Source organism: Aphidius gifuensis, linkage group LG5 (genome assembly GCF_014905175.1).
Source record: "Aphidius gifuensis isolate YNYX2018 linkage group LG5, ASM1490517v1, whole genome shotgun sequence".
Lineage (NCBI taxonomy): Eukaryota > Metazoa > Arthropoda > Insecta > Hymenoptera > Braconidae > Aphidius > Aphidius gifuensis.
The window spans coordinates 13,011,991-13,037,082 of record NC_057792.1 but is presented as its reverse complement, the minus strand read 5'-3'; the positions used below and the strand labels follow the sequence as shown (position 1 = coordinate 13,037,082).

At 31.4% G+C, this 25,092-nt stretch overlaps 2 protein-coding genes across 2 annotated transcripts; one reads left to right on the top strand and one right to left on the bottom strand.

The window, feature by feature from the left end:
• The first annotated feature begins 8,424 nt into the window (after positions 1-8,424).
• LOC122856415 (CBL-interacting serine/threonine-protein kinase 8-like) lies at positions 8,425-8,862 on the top strand. Its single transcript, XM_044158084.1, has one exon. The coding sequence runs from the start codon at positions 8,425-8,427 to the stop codon at positions 8,860-8,862; it is 438 nt and encodes a 145-aa protein (XP_044014019.1).
• A 13,350-nt stretch (positions 8,863-22,212) lies between these two features.
• On the bottom strand, positions 22,213-23,262 carry LOC122856414 (uncharacterized mitochondrial protein AtMg00810-like). Its single transcript, XM_044158083.1, has 2 exons — positions 22,611-23,262; positions 22,213-22,445 (listed from the first exon to the last, which is right to left on the bottom strand). The coding sequence occupies exons 1-2, from the start codon at positions 23,260-23,262 to the stop codon at positions 22,213-22,215; spliced, it is 885 nt and encodes a 294-aa protein (XP_044014018.1).
• Between the last annotated feature and the right edge of the window lie 1,830 nt (positions 23,263-25,092).

Here is a 25,092-nt window from a genome sequence, read left to right as displayed (position 1 = left end):
ATAAACAAACAAGATAATATGCTAGATATTCAATTTTCTGAAAATCCTCAACCACATTTCATTCAATTATACAATAAACAATGGTTATATAGCATGGTTAAAAATACTGAGTTACGAGTTATTTGTGGTGATGACGTGAAAACCCGCAAACTAAATTATACAGGCACAATATCAGTCTATAGTGGAAGTAGAGCTCGTATCGACTCTGTGATATTAGTCGGGGTTCCTGGCATATCCCAAAATAATGATGAAGTCCTCCATCCTTATATTCGCGGATATGAATTTTTAAATTTAGTTAAAGGTATAAATGATACTAATAAAACAGCGTCTGAAAAAATGACTGTCAACTCAAGTCCTCTAAGTCTTAAAGAAATTGTAAAAACATTAAATACGGTGAAGTTTACTGTGAACAAAAAAGTAAAAATTCACGACACACACCTAAAAATTTTACCGGGTCGAATACTATAAGGACTCGTTCTTTTGTACCCTTTTTTGAAAATTATAAATGAATAATTATTTAATGAGGAAATTATTTGTCAAAAAATTAAATTAAATCTCCAAAATTTCAAAATTATCGAAACACTTACTTACTCGTTATTTTATCTAGAATTATGATTGGAATAAAATCAAATATGCTGAAAATCGCAACCGGAACAGAACCAAACGTAACCAAAACATAATTCAATCCAAACTGAACGTAACCAAAACCAAATTATTAAAACCAATGGTTATCATGAAAACCAACTCCATTAATCTAAAGGTGGATTCACACTCACTACATTGCCTTACGACATCCTTACGACAGGCTGCGACAGGCCTACGACAGCATGTCGTAAGCTGTCGTAAGCTGTCGTAGAGCTGTCGTAGGATGACGTCAGTGTAGTGGCACACCGCCATGATTGTTTACTTTTTTATGTCAATAATAGTAAACATAACCATAACCAAATAGTCGTATTTTTTTTTTTTTTTTTGTAGTTATAATGAAAATATTTTTATAATTTATTTATTAATTATAATTAATAAATAAATTATAAAAATAAAATATACCTATACGAGACAATATCACATTATTACTATTTGTCAGTTCATTAAACTTTAAATTAATGTTTTATTAAACTTTATTCATTATGAAAACAGAGGTTGTATACAATAACAAAATGACTATATAAATTAATTAATATTAAATTAATGAATCGTCACCAGTGTTCATTTCATCCCACTGCTTTGATGCATCATGAACCAGTTTATGAATGTCAAAAAGTGTTTTTTCTATTATTTTATCATCTTTAATCCTATCCAGCATTGATCCCATTTTCAGCATGAATGGCTTACAGCTGTCATTCTCAGATTTCTTGACTTCACGTTGAGCTGCTATTTTATTTAATGATTCAGCCAGCTGTACTTGAGGCTGAATATTTTTTTTCCCTCGGCCACGTGGAGTAGTTACATCCTCATTCAAGTTTGTAGATGTTCTAAAATTTTCACCAGAGTAAACAATAATTATTAATGAAAAAAAATATTCTTACAGATGTGAAAACTAGACTCACGCTCTTGGTTTGATAACTTCATCCAGGAAAGCCATACTTTCTTCATGAGCCCACTTCTTGATTGGTTCATCTGGTGCAGCTGAACCTGTACTCCCTCGTTTCAATCGTTTGACTCGTGAAAATGAGTTTCTCAGACTTTTCCACTTGATAGTCAAATCTTTGACAGTCAAGCCTGCAGCTTCCAAGTGGTTGGCTGAAATAGTTTTGAATATACAATCATAAAAATACTAACAACTTTGTCTAGATGTCTAGGTATACTTGAAGATCATGTTACTTAGTTAATATTATTCTATTAATTCAAGAAGCTATTTGCACCATCTTCGAGAATATTTAACCATCTTACCTTTCATGTTGTCCAGTATGTCTACCCAAAGATCTTCAGTATGCTCAGAAGATCTCTGAGACAGAAGCTTTTCATAATTTCGTAAATCATCATTTTTTTTAACAAGAGAAATAAAGTCTTCTTGCATTTCAAGTGTCCATTTTACTGGAGTTACATTTTCTTTTGATTTTCGTTCAGTCTTGGTGGTTTTTGTATTGGATAATAAAATAGGACGAGGTGAAACATACAGTATTCCAGATTTTTCATAGAAGACTGCTTTATGATTAATAAAGCAACTATGTTCCCATAGCAATGTACCGTCATCCTGATAAGCTCCAAGTATTACTGAACCACATTTATCACAAATTGCCTCTGACATATCCTTTAAAACAATAATTTAAATACAACAATCAAATATCCCATTGTTGAGTGATCAAACATTAATAAATTATTGAAAACTATATTTAACTCACCATTTTTTAACTTAAAATAAATAAATAAACAAGTGAATGAAAAAAATATTTATTCAACAACAGTTTTTAACATTCAACAAGCAAATTTAGCTGACACGAAAAAGCAAGAACCAGAAAATGTTCTTTTAGCACAACAGTTATTCGTCTTTTGTTTTTCCAATGGTTTTTTTACTATCGTCACTTGTTAAATCAAACGAATATATATAAAGAATACTCTATGGAGTGTATAAAATAATACAAACATATATTTAAAAGTTATGATTTATTTGACAACAAAAACATATTATTATTGATAATATAAATATATAAAACATATCACAATCTTATTCTTCTTTTCATTATTATTATTTGAATTACTAATTTTGTATTCAACATCAAAATTTTATCAGTTTTTTTACAATTGAAAATTTACTTATTGGTGAATCCTGTCGAACTGCCAAGAAACAGCACCTTTATGCATAAAATATTCAGTAAATTTTTGACGATAATGTTTACCAAGATCAGATGACTCTTTCTCAAGATCTTCACAAGCAGCTAAACTATTTCCAGCTCCAGCTCTATCTGTTTGTGAAGATCCTGGATTGATTTCTTCAATTCTTGACTCACAACTAATTAGCCTCTTGTCAAAGTAAAAATTACGACCTGTTTTTTTTGTTTGCATAAAATAATTATGCAAACAAATAGTTGCTTTTTATATTTTCCCAATTGTATCTTCTTTGCCAAGTATTGGTTTACGTAGAATTCGCCAACGAGCACTCCAAATCCCAAAAGTATTCTCAATCATTCGTCTAGCTCTACTAAGTCTATAATTGAAGATTCTTTTATCAACACTTGCTCCTAGTTGTCTTGGATAAGGTCAGAGTAAAAATGAAGATATAGCAAAAGCTTGGTCACCAACTAAAACAAATGGTAGAACAGTGTTTGCACTTCCAACAACTAGTGCTGGCTCTGGAACATTCATTAATCTTTTTTCAAATCTTTGTCCCATTAGTGACCTCGAAAAAATTCCACCATCACTTTGTCGACCATTAGCACCAATGTCGACTAGTATAAACTGAGACTAATGATCACAAATTGCCAAAACGACTATGTTGTGGTAGCCTTTATAGATGTAATATTGTGAACTAGCATTTGGTGGAGCCTTGAAAAGACGAAAATAAAAACAAATTTCTATTACATTTGTTTCAAGAAGAGAAACAGACTTCAATATGAATATGACGTCCATCAATAGCTCCGATGCAGTGTTGAAAATGCCAAAACTTGCCAAAACCATTTGCTTTTTTTTTCAAGTCTTCTGATATTGGTGGAGATAAAACAATTGGCTAAAGTTAATCCCATAAAGCTGAACAAACCAATGAAATAATCTGACATACCGTTGATGTTCCCATATTATATTGAGAAGCTATGGATATTTGGGTATCACCAGATACCCTAAAATATATTAAATTAATATTAAAATATTTATTTTATTAATAAATATATATTTTTTTATGTACGTACCTTAGTACACAAAGACGTTCTGCACAAGAAATGGGTTTTCGAGCAATTGTTACACGGTGACACTCAACAAGTGCTGCAATCAAATTCACAATATATTCAAATTGAGTTGGTGTTATCCTAAAATAGTTTTGAAATCGTACTTCATCCTTTAACAATGTTGAAAAATTAAGAGCATGAAAACCTCTTGGACGATTACGTACAAAATGTTTTTCCCAACATCGTTTTTTTTTTTTTTTTATTCAAATCAACAACAACAATTGGTACAGCAACTGTTAATATGTCATCTACTGATTCATCGATATCATCATCACCATTATCACCATCACGATTGTCATCAGAAATATTATTTGAAAGTTTGCAAATTTGCTCCATTAAATAGTACTGAAAAATTTCAATATACACAATACAGTATGTACTCAATAAACATTCAACAGCGATAAAAAAACAAAAAAATAATCAAATAAAAGAAATTTTTTGTTATACCAACTCTTGTGTAAATACAATTAAAATTGAAATTACATGAATAAATCAAAAATATATTATTATAAATAAAACTTGGTTATGAACATGTTATGTTTACTATTGACATAAAAAAGTAATCATGGCGGTGTGCCACTACACTGACGTCATCCTACGACAGCTCTACGACAGCTTACGACATGCTGTCGTAGGATGTCGTAGGCCTGTCGTAAGGATGTCGTAAGGCAATGTAGTGAGTATGAATCCACCTTAAGGGTCACTCAGTATGTGGGTTGTGAAGAGAAGGACAGGTAAAGTTGTATGAAAATCCATAGAGAAAAAACTGACAGATAGCTGTATTCAAACAAAATCCCCCAGTAAACTCAACTCTAATTAATGAAAATATGCAAGAATAATAATAAAATAACCCTGAACTGACTCTACCTCAACTTAATCGCAATTTATTTAATATAAACCCCCAGCACAATCAATCCAAAAATAATTATTTAAGCTCAACGTAACAAATGGATATAAACATTTTTGGGATAAACCCAGATGAACTACAACAAACCAGAACACGAGGTAAATCCTTAGGGCTAACTAAAAAACTCAACATACCTCGTCGAAGACGAGAACGTCCGTTCAATACGACGATCAAAAGCAGAGAGAGCGAGATCTTCTCGCTGAACAAAGCATATAACTCCATCAAACTATACCTTAAAATGTTCCCCCCTTTCTTTTAGAACAAAATATTGTCGAGTGAAAATAATGATAATATTACGGAAGCCGGGTAGAGACATCGAGTGCTTACGTGCAATCGTACGAAGGCAAACAGCAAACCAAAGTTAAGTAGTTAAGCACTCAAGAAGAAATAATAAAAATCGGCGCGCGCATGCTTAATTCGCCATATTATTTAATACTGTTAATAATAAATAAATCAGAACAAATGATTCATGTATTTATGTATTCCGCGTCTTATTCAGTGATAATTGTTTATTAAATTCTTTTGTTTTAATTAATAATATTATTATATTATTAACAATATTTATATATCTATAATATAAATTAATAATCCACTGTTGATGTCAATTATCATAATAAATGTATGTGTCTGCGATATTGTTGAGACGCTGTCAAGGTTATGTTTATGTTTATAATGTAAAATCTTAAATAATTTCATCATTCGTATCATTTTAAGTAGACAATTCTACATAATACTATTTAAAAATGAGTGACACTGTAAGTAGTAAATATTTTTTTTAATAGTATTGTTTTAAACAATCATTCGTTCATTACTAATCGCCTGTTTTTTCCAGTTAAAAACGATTAAGGCAACTTGTGGTCGTAACAAATACTAATTGACATTAACTTCAAAGGACACTTTAAAATTAAGTGATCTTAAAAATGTAATTTCAAATGCAACTGGTCTTTCTTATCAAGAAGAAGATGGTAATGAAACTGTCTCGGTTGTTCCTATGATAGACGGTGAATTAATCATTGATCCAAGGGTTTATATTTTGTATACTATTCTTATAGATACTCGTAAGTTTATAATATCTTTTATCTGAAATATTTTCGTCAGTTGATCTGCCACAAAATATTTAATAATTTTCTTTTTAACAATATTTCAGCAATGCATCCTTTAGCTAATTTCAATGCTCAAAAATCAAGAAAACTAATGGAGATCGTTAAAGAATTAGCACCATCACCATCTTCACTATCAACAGAAAATTCATATGACAGTGATGACAGTTTAATGGGTACTCCAAAAAAAGTAATCTTTTTTTTAAATTTGTCATACTAATATTTTGTGATATTCGTTTTATATTTTTAAATATTTTTTCAGATTCGTAAATTGATACAAAAAAATAAAGCCCCATGTGGAAAGAAAATTGTGAACAAATATATCACGATTAGATGGATTCATTATTTTTTTGGTAGTAAAAAACCATACTCAAGAAACAATGCAAACAATCAAAGTAGTATTAAATTAGAACTAATTGAATCAAAGCAATACAACGTTGCATATATTCGTGAAGCTGGTCTGCAATTTTTCAATGATACATATACAAAAAGAGTATTTATGGAGTCAACAATTGAACTGGGAAATTGGGATAAAAAAATTATCAAAGATTTTGTAATTAATGGTCATAGTTGTGGTTTATTCCAGTATTTAAAATATCACAAAATGCAACCATCACGTACTATTTTATACATTATGACATTTGAAAAAACAGAAACAACAACAAGTCAAATGATGAAGGAAATTCACGATCTACCATGTTATCCTGGTTCTAGCAACTTCAATAACCAATCAGCTGGATCATGTACTTCAACATCCTCATGTGCAATATCACAACTATCACCATTACCAAGATACAAAAACCAAAATGAAGCTGATGAAAAAATTCCCAAGGTTAATACTCCAAATGCTGAGCCAATTACAAAAGAAAGTAACAAGAAAGTTATTGCAATTGATTCATCTTTATCTCCATCATCATTTTCACCAAGAAGCAAAAGTTTAGTTTCAAAGGCAAAACCAGCAGTTGTTAATATTCACCAAATGTGTAGATTAACCAAAGTATCATTATCATCATCATCATCATCATCATCATCGTCATCATCATCATCATTTAAAACATCAAGCTCTGATCAATCTTTTGTTCAAAGTCAAAAATTATCTACTAGCCAAATGTCTAGACTAACCAAAGTATCATCATCACCATCATCTGGCAAATCAAAGTCACATCAAAGTCGAGCATCAAGCAATTATGTGTCAATTAACAAGATACCCAAGGTTATCATTAGTTTTACTGTACTGTACTCAATACCAGTTCAATTTCCAGATAATGACAAGTAAATATTTCCAGCAAATAGTCTTTTGGTCAAAAAGAGCAACATGTTATGAGCAACATCAATATTCAAATTTCCATAAAGATATGATTGTAAATTTAAAAACAGTTTAACATCACGCAAGTTACAATGATCAAAAACACTTGAGTCGTTTGTTACAAAGATTTTCCGTCCTGTTTGGAAGCCTAAAATTATGTATCTCGGTTTTTCCAATTTTGTTAATGTTCTCACACTCCAATTTTGCTTTGTATTGCAGTTAACAGTGAATACTCGTACGATTCCCATGTACGAAAACTGATTGCTATGGATGCATCCTTGGCAATGTAATTTAGAAGTTAAATTTTCTGCTCATCAGAAACTTTGATATATGGAACAATCCATTCAACCTTTTAAAGCAAATCAAAGTCACATCAAAGTCAAACATCAAGCAATTATGTGTCAACTAACAAGATACCCAAGGTTATCAGTAGTTTTACTGTACTGTACTCAATACCAGTTTAATTTCCAGATAATGATAAGTAAATATTTCCAGCAAATAGTCTTTTGGTCAAAAAGAGATATATTTAAACATTTGATTCGCAACAATTTAATACATGGAATTAAATACAATTCTTTTGAACTTGTTCAGTGGGGTTACCCAATATCAATGATTATGAGAGATGGTGTTGAAATTTTTAAAATTGAGATTGAAAACGATGAAGACATTGTGTTGATCTTGGAACCAATTGGCTTGGAACGTGACCATAAAATTGTTTATGACTGTGATGTTATACGTGGTCCTCTCTGATGGATTTGGACTTGGTGTCATTTCTCAATGCTTTGATTGTGAGCCAATAATCACATGGTACAGAAATGGTCAAGTATATAGAAAAAATACAAAATTATATTGGGTTCAATGTCCTGATAATGAGAATCCATGGATGCATTCTTGGAAGTGCGAAATAACATGTGTGGACAAACCACCAACAAAAAAAATTTATCAAAACCATCAGTTAAATATTCATAAATTAATTCCAGGCTCAAAACTTCCAAGTATTTATCCAGAAAAAGTTGAAATTTTTGATGATGTTATTTTGGGCAAGGGTGCTCAAGGAGTCGTTGGAAAAGCTAAATGGGAAGACACTACTTTTGTAGCAATTAAATCAATAGAAACTTTGGTATTAATTCATCATGTTTAGGTAGAGAGCTAGATGTACTTCAATTTATGAAGCACCCTAATGTTATATGGACACTTGGAATTTACTTCCACAATGATAACTTTCATGTCATGATGGAGCTAATTGATAGAAAGTCATTAGATAAAATTCTCTTCACAAAAGAAATCCGAGATCAATATAAATTGTCAACACAAGACAAAAATTCCATCACCAATCAACTTGCTGAAGCTGTCAGCTACATGCATCGACAAGAATGTCCAGTTATTCATGCTGATAACAAACCTGCGAATATAATTATAACTCATCAACCTAATTTAGTTGTTCAATTGTGTGACTTTGGTTTAAGCAAGCTGGTAGATGTTGCCATGACTATTGGTACTACTTGCGGTGATGCAGTAGGAACACCAATATATATGGCTTCAGAGCTGTTGCTTCATTCAGGGAAAAATACCACATCATCAAATGTATGGGCACTTGGTTGCTCCATTATTGAAATAGATAATGAAAAATATACTTGGAATGCCAAAAGCAAGACTGAGTTGGCCAAATAGTTTTCTATGAAAAAGCTACCATTTTATGGTTCGGTATCAAATGATATTTTAAATATAGTACAAGGTTTTCTTTCATATGTCCACATGAACCGTGGAAAAGCCAAAAATATATGTATAGTTTATGGTAAAAATGGTTGAAAACTGTGATAAGTATTTTTATATAAACGAGATAAAAACTGAGGTAATTACTATTAAGATTGTACTTTTATACTTTTTATACTTTTCATTAATTCAAATAGTTATTTTATTATGATTTAATACAAACATTAAATTAAAAAACATTTTTCGGCAATGTAGTTTATATCAAAAGTTTTGATAGACTAGTTTTTATTTAAAATTAATATTAATATTAAATATAAAAACATTTTATATTGAGAGTGTACTTTTATACTTTTTATACTTTTCATTAATTTAAATAATTATTTCATTATGATTTAATACAAATATTAAATTAAATGACAATCTCTAGCAATATAGTTCATATCAAAAGTTTTGATAGACTAGTTTTTATTAAACAACTTAAAAAGTACAAATAAAATGTGATACAAGGATAACATTGATCACTCAGGTATTTATTTTGAGGAGGTTATGCAGCTATCACTCTTTTTTTTTTAAATATAATGAGAATGTTCTGAAATTTTGTACACAGTTAGATCTTTTCATTCTGAATACAACGGTATAATTATTTTTTTATGTTGATCGGTTGAATTTTTTGTAACTAATTATTAAAAACATTATTTAATATTGGCTCTTATGGAGATTTCAACCATTCTTTTCGAATAGAAAAAATGATGAAAATTCTTGAAAAAAATTACACATATACTAGAAACCGAGTTTTATTAATTGCGCGAAAAATTTTCATATGTTGATAGGTCAATTAATTAGTAATTAATTATAAACTTTACAAAAATTAGATGTGGCAACGTATGACATGTTCAAACACACACACATACCCGCAGTCCCATATATTGTATACGGAGCGCAGGCGCTTTTCACTTTATTTTTTTACAGTGTTGCCTGATCTCAGTTTTGTCTGTGACGTCAGAAGCGCCCCGCAACACCCGCAATGGATTTGTGCATAATCTCCTTAAGATAGAAATCGGAAAAAATAACTTGAAATACCAGTTTTTCATTTAAAAAAAGAAAACACCTTATAATTAATATTGTTTTAATAAAAGTTGATAATAAAAAATTTATTCTCATTTATTTTATTTACAATTCTATTGCATAATTACCTTTCAAAATTACATTAACTTTCAGCTACTTGTCTGTGGTAGACACCAATGTACAATGATGGTAAATATAATTATTTTTAATTTTATCAATCACATAATGTGATCAAAAATTATAATCATTTCTAATTTGATCACATTATGTCATTTATTTCTTGATCACATTGATAGAACAATCACATAATGTGATCAAAAAAATATAAAAGTGTTATTAAATTGAAATGTGATCAATAAATAAATTACATAATGTGATCAAAAATATAAGTGTGATTTTAAATTAAAAATGATTATTTTGTTATGATTAGTGTGAGAGCTGTGTGTGTGAGTTTGCAGCTGCGCATTCATCCAGCGAATTTATAATTTAGCTACATCTTGCGTTCGAATTTTCAATTAATTAAAAAATCAAAAACAATTTAATCCATGGTGCGTAAACACACACGTGGATTCAGACGCCATAATGATAATAATTTTCGACGCTCCATTCTGATTGGTCAACTTAAAACGTTAATAACTCAGGCACAAAGCGTTGTAGACACAAACTGTAAAAACATTTACTGTTTAAAATTTTACGTACAATCTCGTAGTATACCTACTGTTCGCGACTTACGCTTCATCCTGTATAGATGTATATGAAAGTTGATTATTTTAGTGACTTTGTATACCCGGGAAAAACGGTTTGTCTACAACCATATACAACCATATACAACCATATACAATCATATACAAACATATACAATCATATATAGATGTATATGGACCCTGGTAGAAATATTTCACCAACTTTTTCCAACTTTCTCCGCCTTTTTCCAACTTTCTCCACCTTTTTACGAAAATGACCCATGGTTGGAGAAAAGTTGGAGTAAATTTTTGGTTGGAGAAAGGTTGAAAAAAAGTTGGAAAAAAGTCGGATTAAATTTCAGGTTGGAGAAATGGCGGAAAAAAGTTGGAGTAAATTTTTGGTTGGAGAAAGGTTGGTGAAATTTGTCCGCCATTTCTCCAACCATGGGTCATTTTCGTAAAGAGGTGGAGAAATGGCGGAAAAAAGTTGGAGTAAATTTTTGGTTGGAGAAAGGTTGGTGAAATTTGTCCGCCATTTCTCCAACCATGGGTCATTTTCGTAAAGAGGTGGAGAAATGGCGGAGAAAAGTTGGAGAAATATTTCTACCAGAGGAAAGTTGATTATTTTAGTGACTTTGTAAACAACCATATACCGTATATAAGTTTATACAGATATATAAACTTGTATATGAGTTTATACACTTATATAAACTTGTATATGAGGTATAAACTGTTTGTATACAACCATATACAACTTGTAACGAGATTTGGCAGATCTCGCGCTCCCGAAAATAATTAGAGCTCTGGTCTGAGGGGTTTTATCGACTAAGATGCTAATTAAGACCACCGGTTTGTGAGTGGTCTCGGTAGTGACATCCATTTTCGCCTGAATGTCAGTGTTGACTTGGTAGACATCCGCAACGAGCGGATAATCCGGATTCCTACCGTGGCTATGTCAGATTCGTATCCCCTACTTCGACACTCCCACCGGAGAGTCGCATCGAGGTGTGCGCACAGATGGTCGTATGGAGTGGGTCAAACGGGAGTGGGGATAGAGAGTCCATAAAACTGGTGATCGCTGGCATCTCACTGCCAGTCGTCGGCCGGCTTTCGAAGCTGGCTGATGGCACCGGGCCTGGTGACAGTCCGTGGTTGGCTTCCGATGAAGCTAGCTGACTCCTTGGTGAAGTTGGCTGGTGACTTGGTGATGTCGACATGCTCTTATGGAGGAGCTAGTTGATATCACTGGTGAAGCTGGCATGACTCCTTGGGGGAGTTAGCCGACTTAGACGATGACGTCGACTGTGTCCTAGGGTGGAACTAGTTGATGTCATTGATGAGTCCAACCAAGCTCCCGATGCGTGGTGCATGCTCCCGAGGGTAATTTACGATGTCGCTATGCTGCATAGGTAGGACGTTGTATATCACTCGCTCTCTCGCTCTAGTGTGGTTACTTACTGTCAGGGTAACCTATAATCGAGTAGTCAGATGCATAGAAAGGTCTGGCGTAAGACCAGCGTGGCTGCGGAAGAACTTTATGTTCGACTACTTGGTGCACTAGAGTGGGTAGGCAATAGGAGGATAAGCCTGTGAGGTACGAATATCCTCGTTCTCGTATTGACTTAGGTTATGCGAGTTAGTTAAACCGAAGGTAATGTTCACGGTAATAACCGCCGCCGTGGGGTGAGGTTATTACGCTCCCGGCCAATACTAAAATCCATATACATTTTAGTAATGGTGCCCGAGTAACGTTCTGGAACCAATTTGGTGGACCGCGTCCCTCTACCATTTCTTGCTGAACTAGTCGCTACCGAAATGGCCGTCAGCAGCCATTGCTCTCGAAACTACCTCACAGTCCGTTGGTTGCCGTTATACACCAGCTGGCTCCCTCCTGGCGGTAAGAGAGGAGGATGGTGAGAAATCCTCGTTGATCCCAAAGTAACTAACGCTTCTACTTTATCGGTGGAAAAATTAGTTACAAACTATATACAATTATATACAACCATATACAACCGTATACAACTATATACTACTATTTACAATCATATACAACCATATACAACCATATACAACCCTATACAATCATATACAACCATACAACTTGGTAGCTTAGTTTATTAATCTTGTATACAATTATATATAGTTATATACAAACATATACAATGTATGGACATTTATAAAATTATATACAATTGTACAACTCAGTAGCACATTGAAGACTGACCAACCTATGACTTGCTATTCATCGATTTTTATTCGGGTCACTAAGACTCATTTTTTTTTCATTCTTTCCATGTATATAAAAATATATTGAGACCGCTTTTATGTATTTAATATTGAAATGGTGTTTGTTTAATAATATATAACACCCTAGGGGATGGCTCGACTCTCCAATGTAGCATTCAGTCGACAGCGATTTGACAGCTATTTGACAGCATATATAAAACGTAATTCACGAGCACCGGATACTCAAAATGAGTTGGAAAAATATGAAATATATATGATTATAATGACAATAACTTAAACTGAATGAAACCTTGACTAGTACATGTATTTAATATTAAATAAGAGTTTGAATTATACAAGGTAGAGAGGTTAGATTGACATGATTCGCATATCTACTGGAGTCGGAAAGCTGTCGAGCCTCAGACCATTCATCGGTAATTGACTCGGTCATTATTACCGAGATATTTTGTCACTAAATCGACAGGCTTTCGACATCGAATTGAGAGATGTCTAATTTGATCATTTTTCATTGTTTTAAATTGTTTAAACATCATGAAGGACTTTATTAATAGCAATTACTGATGAATGGTCTGAGGCTCGACAGCTTTTCGACTCCAGTAGATATGCGAATCATGTCAATCTAACCTCTCTACCTTGTATAATTCCAACTCTTATTACGTAGGCTAAAGCCTACTAGTATTGTTTTCACTATATGAATTTAGAAAAATGTTTATATCTTCTGAAATAATATAGTGTAATGTCCTGGGTGAACGGCGGATTTTTTCAATTTTTATCATTAAATTATATATTTAGGGTACATTTTGGTGACCCTAACTCCATCTAACGCACTGCGAGGGTAGCACGTTGAGGGAAACTAGAGGGCTTGCACCCTCGACAATTTTACTTGAGCCGACACTAATGTCAGTTGGCAATACTGCCTATTTTAGCAATAATAATTAATAATAAATTAATGAAATGAATGATACCAATAGAATCCTAAAATTATAAGGATTCTGTCGATACCACTCATATAATTTTCCAATAATTAGAAATAATATTAAATAATAAATTAAAGTCGGACCATATAGGCTGACCAATAAGACACAAGGAAAATGGAAAATGAACCAAGGAAAACCGAACATCCTCGAACGATCCCCTCTCACCCTAATGGATTTTTCCATCGATAAGGATTCTGAGGGATGTTCGATCGTTCACTCTTGGGTTGTTAGTCGACACCGCTCTTCCAGCTCTATTAGCTTTGGCACTTTGCCTCGACCAATTTTAATTGTCTGAAGAACTTAGAATAATTTTTACAAAACAGCAGCACAAATTGTAAGTTAAATTTTCATTCAATATTTTATTGAATTATTTTATTAAATTGTTTTCAAATATATTTATATAACATTTGGTTATATAAACTGATAATCTAAATTCATTTGAATTGTCTTAACTTAAAATTGTAATAATCTTCGACCGCATGGTCTAAGGATTCCTGCTCGAGTAACTTAAATTCAAGTACACGTTTTCGTGTTAATCTAACCATTTAACTAAATATTGAATGATTTTAATTATAATTTGTTGCATCAAATGATTAAATTATTTAATCAAAATAATTGAATATTTAACTATAAAAATTACGACCTAATGGTCCAAAGTTGTTGCTACCACGTTTTACGCCGCAAAAAGCTATCCTACCGTAGCACATTAGTGTAAAGTCAGTGTTATAACAAAAGTTAATTTAATATATGTGTCTGGTGTAAACTACATATATTTCACATATATATAAGAGTCTTCAGTCCTATCTATATAGATAGGTATATGTTAATAAAGTTAATTATTTTATTTGTAATAAAATAATTATTGTAACCTGTCACACAAAAGTCAAGGTCAAGGTACACAATCAAGGTCCACGTCAGGCCCAATATCAACTAGCCTTTACTCAGCATACATATTATTGGTAAAGTCAGTGGTAATTTATTAATAAATTAATCATTTTGTTTAACATAATATTATTTGTGTTAGAGTCAAATTTTTATAAATTTTATGTATTTAATTTGTGTACTAATTACGCGTCCATTTTCAGCGGCCGATTACCTTCTTAAATCACGTTCCTAATTTCCCTACCCTTCTAATGTTTTTTAAATTAGTCGCATAAACAGGGCTAATTAAATTACATATCTAGCAGGGTTATTTTATAGGGCAATATTGGGTTGTCTAATAAGTAATCCGGCTACGATATTTCAATAGATAGGATGTTCGTATTAGAACCAAATTAAAGCCTAGAAGAAATACTACAACCGAAAATAGAAAAAAAAATATTCTCATTGTTAATAAATTAGTTATCAACAAAAAATGTTTTTGCAAAAATTTTAAAATCAAAATATTAAGAAAACTCAAAACAAATCGTGGATGCGATTTTTTGCGTAGACATTTAAAATTGCAAAATCTATATAATTAAGAGGTAGTTTTTTTTTTGCTATTGTTAGAAACTTGTTAATTAACAAAAAAACAAAATTTACGTTTTTTATACCTCGCATAACTTCTTAAAAAATTAGCTTATATACTTCCATTTGGTCACAAATTGTTGGCCTTTTAAATACCGAGAGCCACACTGTCTTGATACAAAACGCTCCGAGCTCGCGTTAATTAGTTATCAACAATTGTTTATAATAATAAGTAGTGTCTGGTATGTTCTAATAAAAAAATAGACATGAAGGATTGCTTTTAACGATTTTTTAGAAGAAAGTGTGGCTCTTAGAAATTTAATCAGGAATTTTTTGGGCTTCACAATTTTTTTTTTATGTTTATTTGTTCAAAAGTTATTGAAAGTATGAACAACTAATAATTTAAATTTTAACACTGTTTTTTGACAAAAAAGAGGGATGCGCGCATGCGTAAAAGTTTCTTTGTAGTGGTTTTAATTTGCTTGATCGATAAAATAGTTATTTAAATTATCACGTTATTAAAAAAAAAAAAAAAAAATTGCCATGGAAAAATTTTTATAGATAAAAGTATTAAACAAAATGAATTGAAAAAAAAATTTTGTTTAGTTAAAAAAAAAGTAAATTAAACGATTTCTTTTTTTTATATTTGTATTGACTTATTTCTTGAACAAATCTAATAGAATCATTGATATCAATACCTACATGAACTATAACCTCAAATTTGTTTTATCTGTATTTTGATTTGTGTACATAATTTCACAGCGCGCGTCAGGGTAAAAAAAAAAAAAAAAAAAAATTTCAATCATATAATTTAAAATTGTAAAAAAAATTAAACTGTAATGAATTTGGAATAATCGAGATAAACCACACGGGCTTTCGCCGGAGTTTTGAAAATTTTCAATTTTCAATAGAACGAATTCGTTACTAAAAATTTTTTTTAATATTAAATACATGTACTAGTATGCGGTGCTCGTGAATTACGTTTTATATATGCTGTCGAATGCCTGTCAAATCGCTGTCGATTGAATGCTACATCGAGGAGTCAAATCCCGATCGAATAGGTGTCGACGCATCCGCTAGGGCAGCTACTTCTTTTTTTTTACAAAATGAAAATTTCATGGATAAAAAATGTTTTTCATAAATTATGACAATACATTCCGGGGTATACGAAACAAATAAAATTTATATACTGACCGATTGTTAGTTGATCCTTGGATTGCTATGATTATAATGAATATATACTTTTTATCGAAGAATTGTTTTTAATTTGTACTATTTTATTACAATTATAGATGAATTAAAAAAAAAGACTATACGAACTAAATATTACATGTATAGTGTATTTACATGTACATAAATATAGTATTAATGTTAAGAATAGAATAACTTTATTTTTGCTATACATGGCTAATTCTACCTCCACGTATTTCAAACATACATTACCAGTGTTAATTAAATATATTTAAAAAATTAAAAATAATCGGTTTTAGAATTTTAAAAACGACAAGGCTATTCAGCAGACTAAAAACTAAAAACACTAAATAAACTTAAGAAACTAAAAAAAACTAGGGATTTTATGCAATGATATTCAAGTAAAAATACTATGGTGTTTTAAGTTTTTTAAGTCTTTTAAGTTTTTCAAGTTTTTTTAGTTTTTTTAGTTTTTTAAGTTTTAACAGAGAGAAGCGAGAGAAGTCTTCTCTCTGATTTTAATATACAAAAAACAATAAGTTCTCATTAAAACTCAACTAAATTACAAAAAAAATGTCGTTTATCGTTGTCAATAAGACTTTATTATTGATACCATAGATACCTGAATGATCAATAAAGACAGAGGGAATATATATTGTTTTCCAATCATATTTTTATTCCATTATTATTATTATCATTATTTATAACCACAGTTATATTTTTTTTTACTCAACATAGAATTATATTATAAAAACTAATCAAAATAGTCACTGTTTTATCAAAAAACGAGCTGCAAACAATTAAATGATTAAATGAACCATCAAATAAAAAAATAAGCTATCAAATTAATATAAAAAAAAGATGTGCCGCTTGCTATGACGCAGTGGGGGGAGTGCTTTTATGTAGCACATATGTTGGTTAAATAAAGTTTTCAAACGTATCCAACGAACTTTTTAATAAATATAACCTACACTATAATTTACATAATAAATAATATAATAAATTGATTGATGTGTTGTCAAAGCTTGATTATTCATCAATAAATGTTTTTTTTGTTGCTTCAGTACCTGGTAATTACAAAGATCAGAAATATAATAATAGCATTGAAAGATTGTTGTACAGACATCAAGCATTGATCTGTTTGGTAAAAGTTTTAATGAATATCTTGGACATGAAGTGATACCAAGTTGTGATAAATATGATAAAAGTAAAAGACCAGATTTAAAATACATATATACTACTAATTGAAAGAATAATAATTATTTTTCCACCTATTAATTTTTTGATTTTATTTTATATTTTTCGAATAATTTATAAATATAAATATACAGTTGTTTTTATATTTATTTATTTTCAATTGTTATTTATTGATATTGTTATTTATTTTTAATTGTTGATTTATTGTTATTTATTGTTATTTATTTTTCATTGTTATTTATTTTTAATTGTTGTTTTTAGTTGTCGTGACAGTTTCTTACAAGATGTTGTCCCGGTACCAACGGAAAGTCCAGTATCTTCTGGCTTGTGTAAGATTCTGGGCTTTTCCTGTAGCTACCTTGTTTTTCAGCCACATTTTCCATTCCTCATAATTTGATGACTGTTGTTGTCGTTTGTATGATTGATCAGAGGCGTATGGTGCATGGGATATGGGATGATGTCTGTAAACGTTTGTAGCTGGAGTTGGATGACAACGGACAGGTGGTGGATGTGGTTGAGAATAGTTGTTGGTTAGTGGATATGGTACTGGATAATGAACAGATGGTGGGTATGGTTGGAGATAATGGCCAACTGGTGGATATGGTTCGAGATAATTGACAGGTGAACGGATTATTTGAGGATAGTTGATTGCAGATGAAAAAGATTGAAGATAGTCGACAGGTGGAAGAACTGGTGGAGTTGAGTGAAGTTGTGAAGCTGATGAAGATGGTTGAGGATTATCGATAGGTGGTGGTGGTGGTGGTGGATTTTGTTTTGGGATTGGTTCAGATTTTGGAAGTAGTGCAGTGGGTTGACGTTGTTCGAGTGGTGGAGTTGGTCCAGATTGTGGAGGTGGCAGAGGAATAAGAGATGCTGATGATGATGATGCTTCCTTGTGGAAGGCGTCGATTTGCTGCTCCAACCATTCCTTGGTATGAGTGGCTGCTTCTTGGCCACATTGCCCTGCCATGCATTTTTCAAAAAAGGAATTGACGCATAGAAGGACGTCGGAGTTAATTTGATGAAACTTAGAAAAAGTAAGAGGCCCTGTGGTCTAGTGGTCAAGGCGTTTGCCCGGAAAGCAAAAGACCCGGGTTCGATTCCCGGCGGGCGAACTTCGTTATTTTTTCTAAGTTTCTGGTTTTTTTCAAAATGGGCATTAGCAAGCAACATGTCATCAGCTACAATGACAAACAAATATAAATAAATATAAATAAATTAATTAATTTAAAAATAAAAAAAATATTAAAAAAATGAATGGATCAATAAATGAATAAATATGAGTATAATATTTACCATTCTCCTGGTGTTTAAGGCCTGGTGGTCGACCACGAGGCTTGTTAACGATGTTATCATCACTAATTATTTTTGGTTTTTTATTTTTTTTTACCATTTTCAATTATAATGAGTTTTTTTTTTTTTTTTTATGTCTAATTTTTTTCAATTTCACTTAGATACAATATTAATTGTTATAAAACCACAATTGCTTGTAGGCGTTGTCACGACAGAAAATGAATGGCGGACAACGACACTGACAAGAAAAACCGCGTAAAACAATCGATGCACATGCGCAGGAGTAATGCGGATGGACGGGCATTAACAAACTCCCGCTTTTTTTGAGATAAATTAATTAAAAAAGGCGCGAGCTTGTTAGTACATGCATATCCGCATTAATCCTGCGCATGTGCATTGATTGTTTACAAGGTTTTTCTTGTCAGTCTCGTTGTCTGTTAATGATTTTGTGATAATAGTTATTAGTCAGTTTTTTTGTTTACAACGTTTTATCAGAATCAGGATTAAAAAACAATTAAAATGGGTGCAGCTAAAAATAAAGTGCGAAAACACAGCAAAAAAAATCAGTGGTTAAAAAAGTAAGTAGTTCTTTTGATTTATTTTGTACGGTGTGTGATATTTAGAGTACTCCGCCATCTAATTTTTTTTCGCTAGATTATCGTAGACCCTATGAGCAATGTCTATGAATTTTTTTTTAGTATTTATCTATGTCGTTTCCTATGTGAAAAAAAAAAAAATATATCAATACCAGCAAGTTTTTTTTTCCCATAAAAAACCACATAGAAAATTCTAAAAAAAATTCATAGACATTGCTCATAGGGTCTACGATAATCTAGGCCAAAAAAATTAGATGGTAAAAGTCTTTAAATATATTTTTTTTTATTTTCACACAGTCCAAAATTTTTTGAGTTTGTTATGCCTCGAAAAAAATATATTACAAGTACTCGGCCATCTAATTGTTTTTGGCTAGATTATCGTACACCCTATAAGCAATTTTTTTTCCCATAGAAAACGACATAGATAGATTCTCAAAAAAAATTCATAGACATTGCTCATAGAGTCTACGATAATTTAGGCCGAAAAAATTAGATGGTAAAGGTCTTCGAATATATTTTTTGAGCTTGTTATGCCTCGAAAAAAATATATTCGAAGACCTTAATGGAGTACCTCCATCGATTAGTTTTCTTACAATTTTTTTAATTTTTGGATATATAAATCTTGAAATTCTCCTGCGTCTAATGATCTTAATTTTGTAATCATGAACAATCTAGTATTAGAGATAATTGAGTCTCAACAGGTGAACTTTTTACGTGGTTTAACATTGCGGGTATAGGATTTTTTTTATATTTTTTTATATTTTTAGTTCTAGCAAAAAAACGGTTCTTTCAAATTTGATAAAAAAATAATATGTCAAAATTGATATAATTTAGAAAATTTAAAAAAAAATTAAATGCTTGAACTTTCTAGAATCAGAAATATTGTTAATTAAAGTTTGCGAAATTTATTAATATTTGACATGTACGTGAGGCTGTGTGGCAATGATGCGTCGCGCGCAGCTTTACACCTATCATATATATCACACACATTCATACATACATCCTGATAAAAATAAACTTATCTATGGAAATAAATTGAAATTTTTTTAAATCAAATTTTCCTAATATTTCTAAACACATTAATTATTTTAACGAATTTATTTACTTTAGGCGAATAAATCAAAATCGCGTTCAGGGAACATCGAGTTTCCAGAGGAATTCGTCAAAAGAATCAGCAGCAAGTAATGGTAAAGTAAGTAATAGTAATATTTTATTTAAAATACGTGATGAATCATCAGCATTGCAAAATGTTGATGAAGCGAAAAATGTTGCTTTTGAAAATGAAAGTCATAATGGTGAAATTACAATATCATTAAATACTCCAACTATTGATTATTCAATAGAAAATCAGTGTTATTGTATAAACCTTTGTACATGCGACGAAAAACATAATTTAAATAGTTACAAAGCATCTCTAAAAGATGAAAGTGTCAACATTAAATCAATGTCAAGCATTGAGAATAATATCAATATTTCAATGGGAATCAAATGTTTTTGTATAAACGTTTGCAGATGTGATGAAAAACAAAATTCAAATTGTTATGAAGCATCACTAAAAGATGAAAGTAATAATACCGTCAATATAAAATCAATGTTAAGCATTGAAAGCGACATTATACACATGAAACCGAGTGATATAGTCGAAAATAATAACGTCGAAACATGTATACATAAATCTTCAAATTTGGAGCAATCAGTCATTTTTGATTCATCTACTAATAATAACTCGAATAAAATATCAAACAGTAATCATTCTAATCAATGTACAAAGACCATTGATGACTGTGTAAACGTATTATCAAATGATACATGTAGTGACTTGAATACATCTCGTGATGTTTTTGATAACGAAAGTAGTTTTGATTCATTAGTTTCACCATTACCGTATGATTTTGATAATTACGATAACACAAGAAAAGTAAAAGAAAGCTTTAATTTATCAGAAAAAACAGTACCAGACGATATTAATTTTTGTACTGTTGATAAATTCGATAATGATGTGAATACTGTAAAAGAATGCAAGGATGTATTGATAGAAGATAGAAAACTAATTGACATCAACTATTTTATGACTGAGTTGCACCAAAAATTTGATAATCATGATAATGAGTGCCCATGCTCATTTAAAGATATGCGAATATATAAATATTATGACAAAGGCTTACGATCAAGACTTTATATACAGTGCAACCATTGCGGATATACAGATGATGCTTGGACTGATTCGCTTGATGATACAAAAATTCCACTCGATGAAAGTGCTGTTTTAGCAACTGTAACATCAGGGATCGGTTATAATACACTGCAAGAATTTTCATCAGGCATAGGTGTACGACCTATGTCCCATAAAACTTATGAAAGTATTTGTTGGGATTATTGTGATGCGTGGAGGTGTTTAAATAAATATAGAACAACAATTATATTGTAATAAGTGATTGTTTAATTAAATGTTATATCAATATACAGAGATAGCTGTACTTGCATGGACGGCAAGGATAGCTCAACTAACTGTGTGTAAAAAGTATATATGAGCATGTATATGTGTCAGTGTAAATGTATATGTATATGTTACTATACTACCGACCAGTGCTGCAGCTTGTATAGGTCATGTATTTAAGTTCCAACACCTCCCCTCAAGCCAGCATTGGTAAGACCAAACTTATCTATACATTTATAATGTGCTGGTCCTGTCAACCCTTTGGTCATGACATCTGCCATTAATTCTTCTGACTTGTAATGCAAATCAATTGTTTTATTTTGTACTGCCTCTCTAATCAAATGAAAACGAATATCAATATGTTTAGTCTTCGCATGATGTACTGGATTACGTGCCAACTCTTGTGCACCTTGATTATCATTATACAATTTTACATTATCACAATTATCATTATTGGTGATTTCTTTTAATAATCTTGACAAATAAGTTGCTTCCTTAGTTGCTTGAGACAATGCTACATATTCAGCTTCAGTTGAAGAGCTTGCAACTGACCTTTGTTTCTTCGTTTGCCAACTTATTGCACCACATGATAATATAAATGTGTACCCAGTGTACGACCTTCTATCTTGAGTACACTGTCCCCAATCTGCATCAACAAACCCTTCAAGTGGTTTCTTATTATTTTTATATTTCAAAACAACATCTTTAGTACCTTGTAGGTATCTTAAAACCCTTTTCCCTGCTGTCCAGTGTCTTTCATCATTTTTATTATTGAACTGACTTAAAAAATTGACAGCAAACATTATATCAGGTCTGGTACTAGTTGCCAAGTACATGAGGCTTCCTATCAGCTCTTGATATTTGTGACCTTCATGTAACTTTTGTTCATTAACACCTTTATGGTGATCAAATTGCAAGTTCTTTTCAATTGGTGTTTTAACTGGCTTACATTTGTCCATGTTAAATCTTTCTAAAACATCATTTATGTATTCAGTTTGACCAATTGTTATTTCTTCACTATTTTGTTTAATTTCTAAACCCAAGCAATAATTTGCTTTTCCAAGATCTTTAATTTGAAAGTACTTGTTTAATTTAACTTTAAATTCTTGTGTCCATTTTTCATCTGATGAACTGAATAAAATATCATCCACGTAGACTACTAACAACATCAGTTTATTATTTTTACGACATATGTACAAACAACCATCATACTTCGATTGTGTCATCCCTAACTTCGTTAGTACTTCTAACCGTGGAAATCGACGGATCATGGTCAAAAAGATCATACAGAGGAGGAAGATACGATGCTTTGTCTGGAATGGCAATTATTGTAGGCGCTCATACCAAAAAAGTACTTTTTATCGGTATACGCAATAAGTACTGCTCAGTATGTGAAAGTCGAAAACGCCGCAACGTCGAATCTGATCAACTTCATAAAAAGTACTGTTGGCAAAATTTCGATAGGAATCGTCCTTCGACTGCAATGGAAATGGATATTCTCACAGAAGGTTTTAGGTCAAGTTATGCTACTTATGGTGTAATTTATAAAACAGTAATTGGTAATGGTGACAGCAACACTTTCCCGAAAATTCAAGAAATGGATCCTTATGGCCATTTAGGAATTCATGTTGAGAAAATCGAATGTAAGAATCATTTATTTAGAAATTTTTGTAGGCACATTTTCGAAGTATCACTATTAAAAGTCGAACCTGAAATTAGAAAAAAATTGATAACATGTACAATTATGCAACTTCGAGAAAAAGTTTCCACAATTGGAAAACAAATGCGAACTTTGATTGAAGACAAAATCAAAGAGCTCAATGCTGCAGAGGATATTGACAATATAAAAAAACTCGAAAAGTTATCAGCATTTATATCAGCAGGTCTACCCCATACATTTGGTAACCATAAAAATTGTGAATCTGTGGAAATAATTAACTGTACCAACGATGATGACGATATGGTCAATGACCTTATAACTGTCGGTATGTATACCGAACTTGCTAAGTACTTAAATGTCCTAAGAAAACACTCAAAGAGTCTTTTACATAATAAAACAACTAACCACGCTGAATCCATGAATTCAATTGCAAACAAAGTGTTAGGAGGACAAAGAATTAATAAAAGTATGCGCAATGGCTATGAAGTTGGAATTATGAGTGCAGTTGTACAATATAATAGCCTAGATGTATTAAGCCAACTTCCTAAAATTGAAGGTAAAATAGTCCCTCGCCAAATTTTGAAAATGGAAGCTAGTAGGCAAGCTGCAGTTAGAGCTACGCAAGCACATAGAGCATGATCAACTTTAAAAGACACAAATATCATAGCAAAACAGACACAAATTATGGTACTAATTGTGAAAATCCTGATATTCGACAAGATGAATATCAAATCTTCGTGAAACAACATTTTTTAGAAATGAAAGATAATCAAATTGATAGAATAAAAATCGAAGAAAACACAAGACTTCAAGCTTCATCTCTTTTATGGAAAGAGTATCGTAAAAACTTAATAACTGCATCAGTTATTGGAGAGATATTCCACTTACAACCAACTACATCTTGCACAAATATCGTTAAAAAAATCTGCTATGGGTTGAATCGACAAACGATTGAAATGAAACTTGGATCAGATTTTGAGAAAGATGCCATTCAAAAGCTGTCTGTTTTAATAAATAAAAAAGTGACTGCATGTGGTTTGATTATTGATAAAGACTGCTCTTATATTGGTGCTTCTCCTGACGGTCTAGTAGAAGGTGAAGATAGTTGTGTTGAAGTAAAATGCTTTGCGTCATCAGTTGCAATCGGTAAAACTGTAGATGAAGCAATATCAACTCCAAAAACTTCCTATCGCCGTATCTTTGACAAAAAAGATATTAGTAAAATGAATAAAAATCATAATTACTATTATCAAGTTCAAAGCCAAATGCATATAGCTGGAAAAAAATTCTGTTACTTTGCAGTATAGACTTTGAACTGGAAAAACGGAAGTAACGACTCCAAAGATTATGAAAACATGGAAATATATGATTTAAAATATATCAAAGTCATGGAAGA